Raw genomic sequence first — 19,762 nt, 5'->3', positions numbered from 1 at the left:
ACGTTGTGAACCACCCGAGATCTATGATTATAGGGCAGTATACTACTACTACTACTACTACTACTAACAACAACAACAACAACAACAACAACCATCTATTAAAAGTTCAGGTTCAGGACTTGTAGCACCAAACCTGAGTCCTCTAGCACAATGTAGACATAGGAAGTTGCCTTATGCCAGGTCAGACTATCTAGTCGAGTAATTAACTACTCCTGACTGGCAGCAGTTCTCTAAGGCAGGGGTCCCAATTTCATCAACTGCTACCTGCTCTGTGGCCTGCAGATGTTGCAGGATGACCACTCCCACCATCCCTACTGACTGCAGCTAATAGGAGCTGGGAGTTCAACATCATCTGGAGGGCCGCAGTTTCCTCATTCCCACCTTAGCAGCTGGAGATGCATGGCAGCATTTTGTTAGAGGTTCTGACTGCAAAACAAGGCCCACAAACTTGGGAGGAACATCAAACACAGGTGCCTGCCCAAAGGCAGGACCCTCCACCCACCCGGCATCCAGGTAATGAATTACTGTTTTCCTCTCCCCTTCAGCGCAATTTTCCCGCTTCTGTCTCATTTCCCAGACCTTGGAATCTCTGTAGTTTGTGCTCCCTTTTATCCTAGCAACCAGGAATCCTCTTTCTTGTGGTGGGCTCATCAGAGATCAGGTACTCCCTAGAAGTTACTTTCTGAAAATACTACTAAGCGTGGGTGAATGTTAAACCCACCAACCCCCTCAATGGTAAACACAAAATGTGAGAACTCTGTATGTCTCCTGCCGTGCAGGAGCTAAAGACCAGGCATTCACTGGAGAGTTAACTTGCTGTACAATGGTATACATACCTACTCAGAACCAGTGTGTGTCCCTTTGTTTTTAACAGGGCTTTCTGCCAGATAAATGGCCACAGAATTGCAGCCTAGGCTTTTATTTAGGGTTGGCACTGGGGGAAAGCAAGTTTCTCGTGCCTCTGTGTGCGGTATGGCAGTCAAAAATTAAAACAGGCTAAGCTTTTTCTGCTATGGAAATACAATTATGGGGGAAGCTTTACCTGTCCACCTTCTGTCTGTCAAGCATTTCATTAGGTGTGTGGCCACTGGTTTATTTTTGGGCCCTCCACCCCGCCTGCAAAAGAGGGCATCCATTTGTGTATGACACAAAGAATGTACAATTTTTGTGCAAATCCACCCACTTTTGTGAGTGGGTCGGTGTGTGTGTGTGTGCGCAACCCACATATAGTGCACTGGACCCATAAAATCCTGCTGCCCCTGCAGCTCACATCCCAGAGACCCCAAGCAGAGCAATGCAAGAGACTTTGGAGAAAAGAATCTGACAAGTGAACTGCCCCGGACGCATTAAGCAAGCAAACTGCAAGACCCGCTGCCAATCAGGATCAGACCCAACCCCAGGAAATTATTCCAGGGGAAACTTAACTAGGTAAAAATAAAAAGCCCCCCTCAATGTTCCCAACACATCTCAGGCTCCAGGCAGTTGTCCCACAAACGGAGGCGAGGGGAGTTGCCATCTTAGGGCTGCCGAGAGAAGGAAAAGTTTGCTTTCCGAGGAAGGAAGCAGACATGAGGCAGAAGGCTAAAGTCATTCAGCGGCGGCTGACCCGATGGCAGGCGTGGGGTGGGGGGGGAGAGACAGGAAAAATAGGGCTGGAGAGCCATGGAAGTAAAGAGGAAGATGTCGACGACAACAGGAAATAGACACCCCCACCAACATGCCAAGGGACACGATAAAGCATTTGGGAGGAAGGCAAAAGGAAGGGTCCTTAGGCAAAGAGCCCGATCATCTCGGCGAGGCCTCGTCCATTTCAAATGCACGGAAGCACCTCCCTTTTTACCTCCCCGTTTCCACCCCATTGTAAAACCCCGCAGTGCGCCCCCCCCAATCCCTTCCCGAATAATGGTCGCCCCTCACCCTGCCAGAGAACCAGTATCTTTTTTGGAGGGGGGAGGTAGCGGTCCGCAGTGGCCTGACAGCGCTGGCGCGGTGACTCACTTCCTGTAGTGCAGGAAGTGTGGCGCAAGCAGGAGACCAGACTCTTCCCCCCAAACACACAGCAGCTCGGCTACAGCCGCTTTTGTGTTTCTTCCTCTTCTCTACCCCCCTCCGCCCCCAATCCCTCAAACACACACACCAGCTCTCTCACGTAACTTCCTCAGGAAAGAGCTGGGCCTGAGCTGCAGATCTCCCCCCCCCACTGTCACCAAACACACACAAAGTGGCGAGTGCGGGTTCCTCTCTAGCAAGATCAGTACTGGGCCTCAGCACACATTGCAGGCCTGAGCCCCAGTCCCCCAAATATAACCAGATTCCAGAGGGTTTCCCCATCCCACCTAAAGGAAAAACTCTCTAGCTCCCTTTCTTGCATCCCATAAAAATGGGATCCACTGTGGATGGGGGTGGGGAAATTATGTCCGGGTCCCAGCTGTGTGGCTTGACTTCCTATCAGACCCACGTCCTGTAACCCAATCTCCCTCTCCCTCTCCCTCTCTCTCTGGGTCTGCTCCGATAAGGCCAAAGCGTCCCTTTGCAGCTGGATTTCCAGGAGCAATGAATAGGGGGCTTTCTCCTTCTGCCAGGCTGGAGGTGGAGGGGGCAGGGAAAGGCCACAGAGTGCCATTTGGGCTGCGTCAGCCACCAGCCGGCCTGGCAATGCGGACAGGGAGGCATTGAGAAAGCGCTGGCAATGCAAGGGGAGTGGCCCGCCACTCAGGAGGCCCCCTTTTGCATGGGGAGGGGAAGGTCTTAAGTCCCCATCCCTCTCTCCCCTTTGTCCATTAGCACTGAGGGAGGGGAACCTTTTCAGTTGTGCAGGCCAGATCCTTACCGGATCTCAGCCCCACGGGCCAAATCCCACAAGTGGGTGGGATGTCCACCTGCCAACTGCCTGGCGTCACTATCCCCTCAGGTGATTGGGTACTTTGAAGTCCCAAAGCTGGGACTTCAAAGCATGATGCCAGGCTTGCAAGAAGCCCTACACAGCGCTTTAAAGCCCCGAATGCGTCAGTTTTGCTGCCCAACAGCTTTCTGCAAACGAACTTTGCACGGGGAGTTTGCTAGCAAAGCTCTTCCAGCACACTTTGGGTTTTCATTGCCAATGCACAATGGGGAGGGCATCTTATTGACTGTACTGGCAGCTACGTCTCAAACTGCCCCACACCTGAAATTGCATATGATGCAGAGCAGGTGAGCATGGTTTGGGGGAAACAAACTTGCAGGCCAACCGCAAATCCCTGGCCAAGTCTGACGCATGGGCTGGTGCCTCCTCACCCGATTCCAGCTCAGCCCAGTGTCCTCTGGTGGGCATGTTGGTCTTGGGCACAGAATGGTCTTCCCCATCAATTGCTACCACAACCTTTCATCAGGGGTTGGTCCTCATCCAGACTTGGAATGAAGATTGAGATTGAGGAATCGGGATGGTTAATTCAGAGGGAGACTCTTCGCTGGGCTGCCCATTCCCAAACGAATCAGTGCTGCCTGCCTCCATTGCCAACTGAGATCACCAGGATTCAACCCACACAGGATGGCAACCTACCAGCCAACACTGCAGTGAGGACCCACTCAGTCCCAGAGCCAGCCCTGGGTCAGGTTATTGCAATCCGTCAGGGATGAGAGCTGCATGCTGAAAAAGATCACTTGCTTATCTCCACAGGCCTCCAAGCGAGGCTGATCTCACGCTTGGTCTCCCAGCCCTTTTGTGCTTCTCTGTCTGCTGTGCCTTTGCAGAACCTCATTAATCTATACACGCCAGAGGCTGTACAGAGATTTAAAGCCAAAGAAAATAATATAGCCTTGTAGGGACGGGGAACTTGTGGCCCTCCAGATGTTGCTGAATTACAGCTCTCTTCGTTCCTGGCCGTTGGCTGCAGATGTTGGGGTTGATGCAAGCAAAGATGTTCAGCAATGTCTGGAAACCTTTGTATTAACAACAACAAAGAACAAGCACCCCCCCCCCCAGTTGTCCCGTGGCACTGAATGCCACAGGATGCCTGGGGTTGAAGACAAATAGGCAAAAGTGTTGGTTGTTAAAACAAGAGCCAGAGGCCTGTCATTAACCCCTAGCAGGGGGGCACCATAGCTCAGTGGCACAGTGCTTGCTTATACAATCCCCACAATATCTGGATTTTTTTACTTGCCTCCGTCTGAGATCCTAGAGGGTGAATGACCAGTCAGAGCAAGCTAGAACTCTCCAATCCGGAGCCCTCCAGATCTTTTGGACCACAAGCCCCATAACCCCTGACCATTGGCTATACTGCCCAGGGCTGAAAGGAGTTGCAGCCCAAACCATATGGAGGGCATCAGGTGAGGGAAGGCTGGCATAGACAGTAGTAGGGCAAAGGGTTTGACCAGTTTCCCATGTACCTAACCCAGCTTGGAATGATCACTTGGAGTGATGCAGCTTAAATCCCCGATTCAGCTCGTTAATTCATTTAAGCAACTTGCTCTGCCTCAGCCCTATGGGAACAGCGCCAACCTACCTTACAAAATTGCTGCAAAGTTATTGTAAGCGAAGCGTTTGGGTGCTAAATGCCATTGCAGAAGCTGCCACCATCTGGTCCCGCCTTCCCAAAAATGCAGCCAAGGGGGGATTCTGAAGAACCATTTGCCCTGAAGGGAGGGGAGAAGCAGAAACAGAACTCACAAAATGAGATTGTTCCCCCATCCTGCTTTTTTGAGGTGGCTGTTGTAGAATTGTGATTGATGCTTTAAAAAAAAATCATTTCATGTACCCCTTGAAAAGTATACAAATCCTCTGCATAAATATTTCATTGCTGAGAATAACCAGCAGAAGAGTTAAGCTAAGCCCCCACCTCAAAACTTGCTTTGACCACCAGGAATTGGTGGCCAATCAACAGCCAAGATGGGGAGACTCTGACCTTTTGACTCCCAGCAATCTGAGATGACAGGGCAGAGGCTTTGACCAGAAGAAAGTCTTGCACCTCAGCAGTGAGTAGATCCACTCCGTATATTATCAGTAGCTTCCTACATGTGGGGTGTGTGTGGATGAGGAACCAGTTAAAACCACATCCTCCTATGCTAGACTAATTAATTTAGAATTTAAAGCAGGCGCACAGATGCCAGGGCCAGCTGTTGGATTCAGTCGTGTCTGCTCCTTGCTTTCGAGGTGTCTCCTCCAAAGCCACAAAGGAACCCTTGCCCTCGCCAGCCTCTCCCAACTTTAAAGAATCTTTGATCGGGAGGGTGGCTCACATCTGCACTTGTCAGACCTCAGCTGGGCCCAGTTTTGGGAGCTGCACTTTAGGAAGGACAGAGACAAACAGGAAAAGGGGATAGGGAGGACCGGTGGGGTGGAAAGGCAAAGTCCTAGGAGGGAAGGTGGAAGGGACTGAGCAGGTTTAGCCTGAAAAGACACAGAGTGGTGGGGACAGGAGTGGACTGCACCCTTGAAATCAGCGTTAGAAGCTCAGGTGTATAAACTAAGGGTCAAATGGATCCTTAAACCAAGGTTACGGAATGTCTAGTTGCCATTTTGGGTCAATACAGCGCTAAAGTCTTATTTTTTAAAGGATGGGCTGAATGGTGATTGATTCTCAGTTAAACACCTGGCTAGTTCAGATGACCACCTTGAGTATGGTTACCAGATGTTTTTCAATGAATCCAGGGACACTGGTAGCGCAGTTGGCTCTGGCTGGCTTCAGGAGCTTCTCGCTGCCGTGGTGCCTGCCATTTTCCCTCGCCAGAAGTCCCCATATGATGTGTTGCGCACATCATATGGGGACTTCTGGCGAGGGAAAATGGCGGGTGCCACAGCAGCAGGCAGCGAGCAGCTCCTGAAGCCAGCCAGAGCCAACTGCGCTGCCAGGCTGGCTCCAGGCTGCTGAGGCTGCCGCTGCCACATCTCCCGGGGACAGATTTGCAAATCTGGGGACTGTCCCCAGGAACTGGGGACGTCTGGTAACCCTAACCTTGAGCTAGCTTAAGAACTTCTGAGAACTGAAAGAATAAAAGTCAGTTGATCCAGGGACGGTCCACATCATAGCTGTCAACTTTTGGATTTGAAAATAAGGGATCAGCAGCCTCACCTGTGCCGGGGACAGTCTACAGTCTACAGTGGTACCTCGCAAGACGAATGCCTCGCGCAACAAAAAACTCACAAGACGACGAGGTTTTCTATGACTGCCGCTTCGCTGCTTGCCAGGGTTTGCAAAGGCAGGCGGCGACAAGTCCCGGCAAGCAGCTTTTTTGCCCATAGGAGTGCATTAATTTTCAATGTATTCCTATGGGAAACCGCGATTCGCAAGACAAATTTTTCATAAAATGAATTGACCTGTGGAACGAATTAAATTCGTCTTGCGAGGTACCACTGTATCTAACAATCCAGGATAGCAGCGGGAAACGGCTCTGGAATAAGGGAATTTCCAACAAAAAAAGGGAAACTTGACAGCTGTGGCTTGGAATAAGGGAGTTTCCCCGCAAAAAAAAGGGAGGGTTGACAGCTATGGTCCACATATCTATCGGCCTACTCAGACCTCTTTTTCCTTAATGGTAACTGCTCCTGCTCAGGCTGCACAGAAAAAGCATTTTGGTTCCAGAGAGAGAATTCTACAGGATGGGGTATTTGTGTGCAAAAACTGTCAAGATCCAATTATCCCCAGGCATGCCCCTCCAGATGGTGGAGATGTCAGGAGCGGTCATGGCTCCTAGGCATGTTCACTTGGCCACTTGCCAGTGGTGGGCAGGGCCAGAAGCAAAAGTGGGAGGAGCCATGGATGTGACTCCCACATGCCCGTTTTGTTTCCCAACTAAGCCGAGAAGTGCAGAACCTTTTTTCTGCCCAAGGGCCAAACCCCAGAGGTAAAAGTGGGCGGGGCCCTGGATGAGACTCTTACCTTTGTACAGGAGGCTGCACTCCAAAATTAATTCATGTGGATGTTAGAGGTTTCTACACTGTCATGCACACACCCCTCCATCATGGCAAGCAAAAAGCATCACCACAACTGACGGACACACTCCAGCCGGGCAATGGTACTCAAGGAGGGTGTGGCAATGTCGGGGGGGGGGCGATATTTGGACCCCTAACCTAAGTCTCCCTGCCCCTAATCTAGTGATTCAAGCCTGATGAACAGTTCTGGGGAATTCAAAACTTGCACACTATTTTGCAATATTTCAGTTGGCCTAATCACTTTATATTTTTCTTACGGGCCGACAAAACTACCTTTGCTTTTTGTACGACTTGGAGAACACCAAATCTAGCTGTTCTACAGAAGGATCCCAAACTGGATGAAGAGGAGCTGAGACCACCCTGAAGATGGGACTTCCTTCTCCAAGAGGCTATTCCCTGCAGCTACGAGAGAAAGCAAATCATTCTGGTTTCTGCTTTCTTTTTTTAACCGAGACACAATCTAAAATTAATCTCCAAAAGATCCCTCGTTTCCCCCCTTTCCCCACTTACCAAGGAACATGCCTGTGCTGTCCGAGGATGGAAATAGAGCTAGGTAACAACTGGAATTTATGTTTATTTTTTATTTTTTTTAAAAGGGAGATCAACCTATTTTATGTGTCTCCTTCCCAGCTCACCTAGGTACAACATGAAACCTGCAAATCACCTGACAACACTTGAACATCTGTTTCAGACTTCCAGGTTCCATCCTATTACTGTGATCCCATCATGGCTCCAACATTAGCCAATGCGCCCCCCCCCCCCGGTTTAATCACCTATTCCATTCCACCAACGTGGTGCCCTCCAGGTGTGTTTGACTACATCTCCCATTTGTCCTATCCATGCTGCGCTGGCTGGGGCAGATGAGAGCTGTAGCACAAAAACAGGCCTCTGGTGAACCTCCAAGGAAGGAAAAGACGCTCGAATGAGAAGCCGCTACAGGTGTAAATGCATCTATAGCTATGTTTGGGCAATTATTAGCTCCCGTGTCCATCTCTCTTCTGACATCTGCAAGCATCTGTAGGATGGAGGCCTCTGCACATGTGCAAGTTCCCCTGAGATCTGAAATTCTGTTCCTGGGGAGACTTTGTGCATTCAACTATATGTGTGAAGGTGCAGAGAGATTTTCACACCTCACAGGCACAAAACGGGCCCAATTCCTTTGTACAGGATTATTGGCTATTTGTTAATTCAATGTTGGGTGTGTTTTGTTGAAGTGAGAACCAAGTGCACGGAATGGTGTGGGCAAGGAGAGAACTAAGTGATTGTGGATTGTGTGATTCATTTAGTTGTGTGCAGTGTGAATATGCAAGTGAATACGTCCAGCAACTCTTTTACATTTTGGGGGGTAATTATGACTTTTTATGCTATATTGCAATTCCATTGCATTTTGACATATTTGGAGATATTTAATTATGTTACTAGAAATGTGGAGTTCTTATTAGTAGCACTATCAGTCTTCTTCAGTTTTGAATGTGGAATTTGTATTTCTCACGAAGATTATTATTCCTTGGGATTTGCAAAACCACTTAGCTGCCGAAATATGAAGCGGTATATATCTATATCTATATCTATATATGGTCTCCTTGCTCCTGCACTGCTGAACTGTGCTGTGCGCTCTTGACACTTAAATTCCCAAGATCACTCAACATAAGATGATGGCCAAGCGCAAGATCTCCAAGCAGATGTTCTCAGACAACTGCAAGTAAGGACCATTAATAACTGAAGGGTATCAGGAAGGGAGCAAACCTAGAAGCAGAACACTTGCCCAACATGCAGGTATTTCAAGTTTTCATTCCCTGGTTTCTCTAAAGGTCGGAGTAAACAGGTGAACTTGCAGTGCTTGAGATCCTGGGTAGTTGCCATCCGTCAGGCAGACAATGCTAGGCAATGGCCAAATGATCTGACCAGGAATAAGGCAGCTGCCTATATTCTTAAGCACTGCCAAAGGCTGAAGGGTGTGAAGGAGTAGCTTATTTGTACCGGGGGGGGGGGGGCTCAAAATCTAAACACAGCAGCCAGCAGTGTCCTAGGGACGGCTACGGAGTTCAGGCCACTTGGTCTCCTTCCTAAACAACAGAGGCCTCTAGATATCAACGTCTTCCCAGTGTCCCTGCTCCCATCATTAAGCAGTAATTCCTAGATTCACTTCCATGGAACATTTCGGCCCCCAGTTTATATCCCCAGCATGGTGGACAGACTATGACTGCCTTGACTACAATTGGGGAAGATGCAGCTTCACAAAGCTCTCTGGGTGACCTTGGGCCCTTCACTTCCTTTTTGGATCTAACCGACCTCGCAAGGTTGTTGTAGGAATAAAAGGAGCTGGGAGCTCATTGAGGGAATCAAACACACAAAGGGAATCCTGCCTGCGAGTGGCTGCCCAACCATGGCCACCGGCTGGAGCGACAAGAGCACTCTGCACATGCTCTTGCGCCCCCTTGCCTCCTGTCTTGACGTATACCGGGAAGAAGCCCCCGCGCCCCGCCCGAAGCCGAGCTTAGGCACGGGAGAGTTGGGTCTTTTGTCACACAATAGCGGCGGGGAGCCGGGAGCCTGTTCTGCGGGTGAGCGCCTGCGCTGCGCGTGTGCGCGCCCCGTCTGCCTTGCTCTATGTAACAGCCCGGCTCCTGGCGCAGGTTGCGTCCGTGTGCGCGCGTGCCTCGCAAATGCCCTCTTCTCGGTGCTGGGATTTGAGGGCGCAACGAAGTGCAACGTACACGGTATTGTGTGAAAACGCCCGCTGCGCGCTTTACGACCGGGGAGTTTGCCTCGCTTGCATTTCCCGGGGCGGGGAGAGAGAAGGATGTCCTTAAAACGCTTCAATGGAGGCGATCTCTTTCCCAGGCAGCCAATGCATTAAGACTAGCACCCATCCATCTTTCCCCCGCCCCGTTAGAATCGGCAAGCCCTGATTTGGAGAAGCGGAGGAGGCTGAGCCTCTCTCTCTCTCTCTGCCCCTTCCAGCCCACCTCTACCCACCACGGCTTCTCCACCCGGGTTCAGTCAGGGCGGAGGTGCCGCCAGCTTCGCTTCCCTCTCCTTCCCCGCCTGCCGCCGCCTGGAGCCCGATCCACGTGCCGGAGCGCATGACGCGCGGCCAGGGCGCACAGGACGGAACTGGCCCGGCCGCCGCCGCCTGCCTACCTCTCCACGCCGTCCGCGCTCCAGCTCTGCAACCAAACCGGACGCTGCTGTTGCCGCTGCCGCCGCTCGCCCCGCGTGTCCCCTCCCGGCCGGGCGCCCGCCCCCGCTCCGCTCCCTGCGGCCCTGGCACCGCCCTCTCCTCCTTCCTCCTCTCAATCGGGGGCGGAGAGACCCAGATTGGGGAGGAAGGAGGGGGCGCTTTGCGGCGTCACACAACGCCAGGGAGGACTCACAAAGCGCGCGCGTGGGGGGGGGGGGAGTGGCGGGCGGCTAGCAGGAAAGCACGGCTTCTTTCGTTTCCAGGACAAGAGGAAGATTCTGAACATGTGCAGAGTACTTTTGAGAACCGCTCCCTCCCTCGCGGACACAACGCCAAGACTTGAGTTAGTGCCCTGATTTTGAGGATGATAAAGACAGAAAGAGCGCACACCACGTTGGGGGAGAGGACAGACCTCATTCTTCCCCCCCCCTCCCCCAAACAGTTTGTAATTAACTCACCCTGTTTTATCCATCTGGAATGTTTTATGTGGCCAACACAGCTATGTTTCCTCCAGGAGGCGAGGGCTTTGAAGTCACCCACCCTGAATACCCACCCCCCCCAGGGAGCAAATCAGCAGCACCATCATGACACACTAAGGGCAACGGGGTGGCTGGCGGGGCTGTTTTGGAAAGATGCTCAAGAGCGAAGAACAAGTGAAAGGCAAGTTCCCGAAACATACATGAAAGGTAAGGTCTCTAAGGTGCTACTGGAAGGATTTTTTATTTTTTGTTTCGACTATGTCAGACCCAACACGGCTACCTACCTGTATCTAGCACAGAAAACCACCTCCTTCTCGTCTTCACTTTGCCAAGGCATAGGTAGGTTCAGGTGCAGTCCTTCTCCCCCCACCCCCAGCAGGAAGACACTCTCTCCATCCATTCCTAGGCAAACAAGGCCCCCATCTTTGCAGCTGGGATAAAATTGAGGGTGGTGTGTGTGGAATCAGTTCTCAAGTTTCCCCTTCCCTCCACTTCTGCCTTGCATTTTCCATCGTACACGGCGGATTTCTAAAAAGGTCTCAGGTGTGAGCACCTATGATCTGCCTGTAAGAAGGGCTGACAAATCCAGAACCAGTTTGAAAGAGGCGCAGGAGGGGGGGCAGAACCCCACCCTGGAAGAGGAGGAAAGCAGCTGCTCTCTTACTCAAGGAAAGTGGGACCAGTGAAGGAGATGCAGAAACCACAACCCCTCTTTTCTCCATCCTCACGCAAATATCTGGCTCCCCGCCACCCACCACAAGGTTACAAAACATGATGCACAGGTGGATGGCTGTTGTCGTATTTTTTTCCTGCATTTTTAATTTTTATACCAACCAAAAATCCAGGATCCAGGGATGGGGGAGGGGGTGGTAAAGAGGAAAATAAAAACAAACAAACAAACAGAAATATCCCCAAGGAACAACGGCAGAAAAGAAAAGAAAAATGTCCTTGAGTGTCACTAGTACAAAGTTAGTGTCCAAGGTGGGTCCCTGTGCAGCGGTTGTGGGAGAGAAAAAGGGGGCAGTGCATGGGATCCTCCCCCCTCCTCTAACCTTTCGGGTAGACTGAGCCTGCCCCTGCAGGCAAGGAGGGAGGCGAGGCGAGAAATGGGGGCACAGAAGGCTGTAGCAGGGCATGAAAAGGAGCAGCCCCCACTCCCCTTATTGCTGTCCATGGTCCTGAATGAGGGAAAGCGGAATCAGAGTGCATTCCCCCCCCCCCAAAAAAGGGGGGGCGGCAGAACAAGAGTCAAACGGGACCAGCCCGTAATTCTGTAGGAGATGAAACAGCCCCATCCCACTCAGTACTGGTGTTCTAGGAGGGGCTGCACGGCCGCTGGGCTCTCCTCTTCCTCTCGCTGCCTCTCCCACTCGGCCACAACTGGGGCAGGTTCTGGGGGGCTGCAGTTCCCTCCGGGTGTCGCTGATGGCTCCAGAGGCAAGGGGGGCGTGGAGTCGCTGGTGGCCTCAAGGACTGGTCCTGGGGTAGAGGGCTGAGAGAGAGAGAGAGAGGCATCCATGTTAGTATATCAGATATTTAGAGAAACAGTACTCAAACCTGCCCAGGACAGATTAAGCCCCATTGAACTCAGTAGGGATGACCTTTGAATAGACCTGCATAGGATTTCACTTTTTATCTTAAACATCCTTTGGCATAAAAATCATCCAGTAGGAAAGGAGAACAACAGGCTTTGGTATTATTCCATTTTTGGGTTAAACTGGGGTGTGTTTTTTTTACCCTTTAATACCTTGCACTGTAAACCAGTACCAAAATTATTATACTTTCTGATACTTTACGCCGCTGGGGGGATTTGAATGGAAAGAATACCAGAATTCCAACTGGCCTCAGAAAGGGGCATGAGGTACAAAGAGTTGGGGAGGGGAGAGGATGCGGCTGTGGTTGGAGCTGGGGGGAGGGAGACAAGGGTTAGGACCCAAGGGATTCATCCAGACACCACAATGCACACTGTCTGCAAATGGCTGGCAAATCCTCTTCCTGACCTTCAAAATACACCCCCCCTCCTTGTTGTTTATGGGGGAGGGGGAGTTGGCCTAATAGCTTTCCATTAGCACTAAGAGGATTGCAGAGCTAAGGATGGCACCACGCTGAGCCCTGCCACCTGGCTGGGGTGGGGAAGGAAGAATATTGGTTTTTTTCTTCTCTCTCTCTCTCTCCTCTCATTAGCCATAGCCATCATATCTGAGATTAGGTCCTAAAGCACGAGTGGGGAACCTGCACTGCCCTCCAAGGGTTGTTTATTTGTCTTTATGTATGGGCCGCTTCCCAGCATAAATTCATCAACGCAGATGTAACTAAAGAAAGCTTTAATCGTTTTAACGTTTTGTCACTTTTGTGTCCACAACCCTGAGCTCCTTCGGGAGGAAGCGTGGGATATAAATCAATTCGATAAACAATGAGCACACAAAAGCATGAGCAATAAAATCGTTTTGACAAACTCTAAAGCCAATAAAGCCAACTTCACAAGTTCTAAAGCAATGAAACAACTTCTGCAGGTATGCCCCTCGTATTGCATAAAGGATTGGACCACACAACAGGGAAAGCTTCTTAAGACAACAATGTCTTGAGTTGGTGGAGATGTCAGGCGCCATCCTGGTGCCCGGGCATCTTCACTTGGTCGCAAGTGGCTGGTAGGTAAAGGTAAAGGGACCCCTGACCATTAGGTCCAGTCGTGATCGACTCTGGGGTTGCGACGCTCATCTCGCATTATTGGCCGAGGGAGCCGGCGTACAGCTTCCAGGTCATGTGGCCAGCATGACAAAGCCGCTTCTGGCGAACCAGAGCAGCACACGGAAACGCCGTTTACCTTCCCGCTGTAGCGGTACCTATTTATCTACTTGCACTTTGACATGCTTTCGAACTGCTAGGTTGGCAGGAGCTGGGACCAAGCAATGGGAGCTCACCCCGTCGCAGGGATTCGAACGGCCGACCTTCTGATCGGCACACCCTAGGCTCTGTGGTTTAACCCACAGCACCACCTGCGTCCCCAAGTGGCTGATAGCCAGGTGCAAAACGCGCCTGGCAAATTTTGAATGCTGGACCTAAGTGGTTGGGGGCTTTGTAAATTAATACAAGGACCTAAAGCCTGGCTCAGCAGCAGATGGGCACCCCATGCACGTGTTTTAACAATGGTGTCACATGCTCTTGGCCAGGTGCCGCCATATCGTAACCAAGCTTTTGCCTGATGGTTCCCCGAGATCAAGCAGCAGATTCTTGGATGAATTGGGTGCCATTTTGGCTTTCGAAATGGCACTGATCTTTCAGTTTCTTAGAATTCCCAAAGAACACCAGATATAAGGCTGCTGGGTAGAAGTTTACAGAACAGGCAGAAGGGACAATGGCTGAAGACCAGTTTCCATGTTATTTCAGAAACTCAGAAGAACTGGCTGTCTTGCAGAGGGACCAGACTGGCTATTTCCCACCATTTTATCAATTTGTTTATTACTTAATTTTATATCCCGGCTTTCCGTGCAGCGGGATCCAGGATGGTTCATAACAATGGAAGAAAACACAAAGTGCCTTAGCAGAGATTCCTGCGTCGCAGGGAGTTGGGACTAGACAACCCTTGGGTCCCTTCCAACTCTACGAATCCATGAGGCTATTAAAACATCTGCCTACTTGTGATATGTCAGGATACAAAGAGGAAGGGAAATAATTGGGAGGAAGGGAAGGGGGCAGCCTACTGAAATTCAGCTGAAGGGCAAAGCTTTCCTGCTGGCTCTCTGCAGGGCTGTAAAGGCAAGTCAAGTCTACTAAAAATGGATGGAGGTGAGCAGATACACACCTGAGGTTTAGGGCTCCCACCAACACCCAGAGTCCCCAGCACAGCCACAGCGGGAGATGTTAGAGCAGCGTTGTCCTTTGTGCGGGGTGAGGGTGTTCCGGGGGGGACGTCGCTCTCGCTCCCACCCAGCCCGTTCAGTCCCTTGCGGCTGGGCAGGCTCCATTTGCCACAGAGGCCCTCGTAGGCAAAGGCGGAGTGGGCCCCGAGCCCTGGGCGGAGAGGCAGAGGGGCACGTCCCGGCCCCTCAGCCACAGAAGCCAAGGAGCTGGCGCAGGAAAGCTGGCTTCCCAAGAAATGCGGACCGGGGGGCCACGACGCAGCCGGCGTAGGTGGGGGCCGTCCTTCGCCCTGGCTCAGCAAGGGGCCTGCCGGCTGGGGCTGGACCAGCCAGCTTTGGCTCGGAGGAAGAGGAAGGCCGGACTCTAGTTCTGCAGAGACAAATGAACAGCAACGTGGCCACCACAGCGATGTGACAGGACAAGCCCTGAGGGACGAGCAGCCCTGAGCATCTTATTGAAAGGGCATTGGACAAAATTCAGGGAGGATAAGGCTGTCAATGGCTATATGTTAAGAAATATGCCTGAACATTGAGCATGGATAGAACAAACATCATTACATGTACTTATGGATAAGTGTTTAATGGTTATATACCAATAATTTTTTTTGTTTTAAAAGGCTGTCAGTGGCTTTTAGCCATGTTGGCTATGGTCTTCTTCCATGGTCGAAGACAGAGAACAAAGGGAGTGACTTCTCCAGGATAACTCTGAGCCGTAAGGCACAAAGGAGATCAGGAATAACTAATATGGACATAGTATTTGATAAAGAAATAAAGGAACAATGGATGGAAATTAAAACCTCACACAGGAAGAAGAAAGGAGAACTCCATTTGCAAATTTACAAATTACTATATGTGTTAATGCGAATTGAAGTTAATCATTGCAGCTGTGGTATAAGGGACTTCATGAAGAATGGATTGTATTTGGTTTGAGCAACAGTTTGGAGGCAGAATTAAAGGGGATCAGACCTTGAAGTACAGCACGTGGGAAGCCACACAAAATTTATAATTGGCTATGTAATTTATTTGCATTTGAATTGGTATTGCTATTTGGTATTAATATAATATGGCACATATTGGATTTTTGCAATTTAAAATTAATAAAAATTATTTAACAAAAAAGAAGACGAAGAAGACAGTGTCTGCACAGGTGGGGGGGGGGGGGCGAGTGCTGTTGCAGGATTTCCATCCAGCAGGCTCTCCTTCTGCTGGAATCCCAGCCCTCCTCCCGTTTCCAAAACCTCGCCCTCTCTGACTCCCACCCATACCCGCCGTGTTTGCCCCTATTATGCCCCATCCTTTCACCAAAAGCCATGTCGCATCTGTGGGGGTGGGGAGTCCTCCTTACCTGCCTGAGGCTGGGCAGTGGTGATGACTGGTTCGGCGGGGTTTGCAGCCCCCGTGCCCACACTGTGAGCGGTGCTCCCAGGAGCCTGAGACCCGTGCACGGTGGGATTATTGCTGAGGGAGGAAGAGCCACCACCGCAGTCCGAATCCTCAATGTTCCCTCCGCTATTGCAACCAGCCCCACAGCCTTTCTGCAACCTGTGAAACAGAGGATGAAATTGGGACAGGTGTTGAGCAGGTGGGGGTGCAAGCAAAGGGAACAGCCCACCCAGTTCTTGTAGTTGCCAAGACCAAAGCAATGGTCAGACAACGACTCATTGATATTGAAAGACAACAGGACTGCTCAAGTTGTCCTGAATATAGATCTGGAGAAATTGAGAGATACATAGCCGCCCCGGCACCTTATTTCTCCTTTCTCCTGTCAAAAAACGCAAGAAGGGCTTTTACACTTGCCAGAAATGCGGCATTGCCCACGCCTGTGCTGGAGGGGCTTTACAAAAAAATCCCATACGCCCAAAGACTCTGTGTATGCCCTCTAGGGGAAATAGGAAGCCCAGAGCACTTCCTCTTCAGATGCCCCCTCTATGAAGAAGCTCGAAGGGAGATCCTGGATCCCATACTGGTGAAGTTCGCAAGCCTCCCGGAAAAGCAATTATACAACATGCTCCTGCTAGGCAAAGACCAGGAGATAACCAGGGCGGTCACCAGATTCTGTGCCCAACTATGCAGACACAGACTTTCTCCCGAGTCCGTCTGAATTTCCCAACATATGGTACCCGAGCGAGTTAGGCTCAGTTTTCTGCAGCTTCTATTTTAAGGGTTAAACTTTCAGCATTGTATATATAATTAACAATGTATTTTAAATGTTCCACAAAGTGTCATATATACGTTTTGCTCCCTGAAACTGTTCTTTCAAAAGGGACTCACAGTATTTTATTTTTATTTTTATCTGTATTTTATATTTTTCAATGAACTGGTCCTCGACCGTAATAATAAATAAATAAATAAATAAATAGTTGCCAAGACCCCCCCAACCTTGAATTTTATTTATTGATTGTATTTATTCTTGCCTTAGCCCTGCTGTCTTTGGAAATAGGCTCCACCCTGCGCCACAGAGAACTAGTAGGCGTCTTCCTGAGTGCCACATGGTCAGCTCAACAATGGAAGAGCCAGAATGAAATACCCCTAAACATATGGGAAAATAATATGTGGGATACAGTGATGTTTGAGGGTCTCGCCAGACACAGGAGGGCTATTAAAGGCATAACAAAAAGAGGCACCTTCCAAGAAAGTGGACCCCTTTTTTAAACTATGTTAGTGGCCAAAGTCAAGACTTTGTTATACCATGGCGGCTAACAGATTGAGATTAAATCCTGACAAAACAGAAGTACTGTGGGGGACAGGAGGCGGGCAGGTGTGGAGGACTCCCTGGTCCTAAACGGGGTAACTGTGCCCCTGAAGGACCAGGTGCACAGCCTGGGAGTCATTTTGGACTCACAGCTGCATGGAGGCGCAGGTTAATTCTGTGTCCAGGGCAGCTGTCTATCAGCTCCATCTGGTACACAGGCTGAGACCCTACCTGCCTGTGGACTGCCTCACCAGAGTGGTGCATGCTCTAGTTATTGCCCGCTTGGACTACTGCAATGTGCTCTACGTGGGGCTATTTTTGAAGGTGACCCGGAAACTACAACTAATCCAGAATGCGGCAGCTAGACGGGTGACTGGGAACGGCCGCCGAGACCACATAACACCAGTCTTGAAGACCTACATTGGCTCCCAGTACATTTCCGAGCACAATTCAAAGTGTTGGTGCTGACCTTTAAAGCCCTAAACGGCCTCGGTCCAGTATACCTGAAGGAGCGTCTCCACCCCCATCGTTCTGCCCGGGCACTGAGGCCCAGCACCGAGGGCCTTCTGGCGGTTCCCTCACTGCGAGAAGCAAAGCTACAGGGAACCAGGCAGAGGGCCTTCTCGTAGTGGCACCCGCCCTGTGGAACACCCTCCCATCAGAGGTCGGAGAGATAAACAACTACCTGACATTTAGAAAATACCTAAAGGCAGCCCTGTTTAGGGAAGTTTTTAATCTGTGATATTTGATGTATTTTAATGTTTGTTGGAAGCCACCCAGAGTGGCAGGGGAAGCCCAGCCAGATGGGTGGGGTATAAATAATAAATTATTATTATTATTATTATTATTATTATTATTATTATTATACCAACTGCTCCGTCTGTGAAGTGGAGAGGTTATGTTAAGTAACATGTTTGAGCACTGAATGTGTAAGCTTATGTCTAAAGTCAATGGATGGAACAAATGCCATCAGGTGTACTGCTGAGTGTTCTTGTATTTGCTTAAAAACCAGAAACAATTTTTTAAATAAAAATAATAATGTTGCATTTATATTCCACCTTCATCTCCAAGGAGCTCAAGGTGGAGAACAGGGTTCTCCCGCTCCTCACTTAATCCCAACAACAACCCTGCGAGGTAGCTTAGGCTGAGACACAGTGACTGGCCCAAGGTCACCCCGTGAGCCTCATGGCTGAGTGGAACCTGCAAGCCCCCAGAAGTTGCTGACCTCCAACTCCCATCACCTCCATGCTAGCTGGAGGCCCGCAGGATTTGGGAGGGCCACAGTATCCCCCATCCCAGCCGCAGGGAAACATGGAGCCTCCTGCAACACAAGGGAGAGCCTCACCTCTCCCAGCTTCTTATGAACCAAGTGGAGATATTGTGCAAGCTGATGGGGCCCCCCCACAGTGAGCGCAGCTGCGGGTGGCTGCCGGCGTACGAAGTGGTCAGGGGAGAGACGTAGATGGGGTATCCGATGGGCTGGTCGCAGGAGGAGTTGATCATGTTGCGCAGGGCCTGCTTGGCGTTCTGGATGCTGCCGCGCTCGGGGTTCCGGTTCCGGAGGAACACCAGCTCCTGTTGCTGCCCGGCCCACAGACCCCGCACACATTCCCGGTTCACCTGGAACAGAAGGAGGGAGGAAAGCGTTGCTCCGCAAGAAGCAGCACAGGAAGGGCAAGTTTCCAGCTTTGGGAGCGGGAGCTGGGTGCAGGACGGAGTCGAAGGGGCACCCACCAAAAGCCCAAATTAGCTCCTCAGCGTTCTCTTCTTTGCACAGTTTCACCGTCTGAACCTGGAATCTCTGCACAAGTCCCAGGAGAACCCAGGCCAATAGTAGAAGTTCTGGCCACTGCCTGAGCAATGGGTGTGCGTGTGCTGCAACTGCTTGGCCTTGCTGCCCCTGCTGGTTCAGTCAGTGACACACCCAGCTGCTCTTCTGGTCGGGATCCAGGCAGGTCTGTCTCGCCAGAGATGCCTCTTCCTGCAAAAGGCACCTCTGGGCATGTCAGGCATGCAAGCTCAGGCTGGCAAATGCTTGCAGGTAATCGAGACAGAGGCTCAAAGACTGGAATGGGGATAAGCAACACTTCCAGGCTCTCTCGCTTTGCAAGCCTCCTCACACCACCTAAAGCATTGTAGGAAAACCCTTTTGAGGTCATTTTAACAGACATTCTAGGGTGGGTGCGTGGGTGCGTGGGTACACACACAAGGCTGCATCCCTGCCTGTTCTACTTGCCAACCCCACCCTAAATATTCCACGGTATGAAGATACTTTACTCAAACCTCTGCCATTGTTTAAAACCACCCTTTTCTTTTCCCCAGCCCAGCTTTGCTCTAACTTCTGCTGCTGTTTTTCCCATCAGTGTTCCTCCCTTTTCACTCCCATGCCATGCCCACTAGTGTTGTGCGACTGCAGGCCTCCTCTATTGCTCCCCTACCAAACCCTGACTTCATGAAAATGCAGTAGTATTGTGATGTGGCGAGGCGCTACAAACCCTCCAACGAGGACTGCATGACAACAACCTTATATTTTTATGTATACAGAAAGATATAGGCAGTTTTGGGTGAGATGGTAACCGAGGCTAGGATGTTCTTCTGTAAAAAGGTGCAAGGTGGACAGGATAACTATCGCCAGCCAAA

The 19,762-nt window shown here is 50.6% G+C and overlaps 1 protein-coding gene across 1 annotated transcript in view; it reads right to left on the bottom strand.

Annotated features, from left to right (window-relative positions):
- Positions 1–11,353: 11,353 nt before the first annotated feature.
- PCNX3 (pecanex 3) overlaps positions 11,354–19,762 on the bottom strand; it is a 52,815-nt gene continuing 44,406 nt past the window's right edge. Inside the window, exons 32-35 of the mRNA XM_035098162.3 lie at positions 18,468–18,742; positions 15,776–15,972; positions 14,373–14,800; positions 11,354–12,062 (exon numbers count right to left, since the gene is read on the bottom strand). Coding sequence (XP_034954053.2) covers positions 11,871–12,062; positions 14,373–14,800; positions 15,776–15,972; positions 18,468–18,742 — 1,092 coding nt within the window. The 3' untranslated portion in view covers positions 11,354–11,870. The remainder of the gene's footprint in view (positions 12,063–14,372; positions 14,801–15,775; positions 15,973–18,467; positions 18,743–19,762) is intronic.

Source organism: Zootoca vivipara, chromosome 16 (assembly GCF_965207765.1).
Source record: "Zootoca vivipara chromosome 16, rZooViv2.hap1.1, whole genome shotgun sequence".
NCBI classification, from domain to species: Eukaryota; Metazoa; Chordata; class Lepidosauria; order Squamata; family Lacertidae; genus Zootoca; species Zootoca vivipara.
This window is presented reverse-complemented; position numbering and strand designations above follow the sequence as displayed.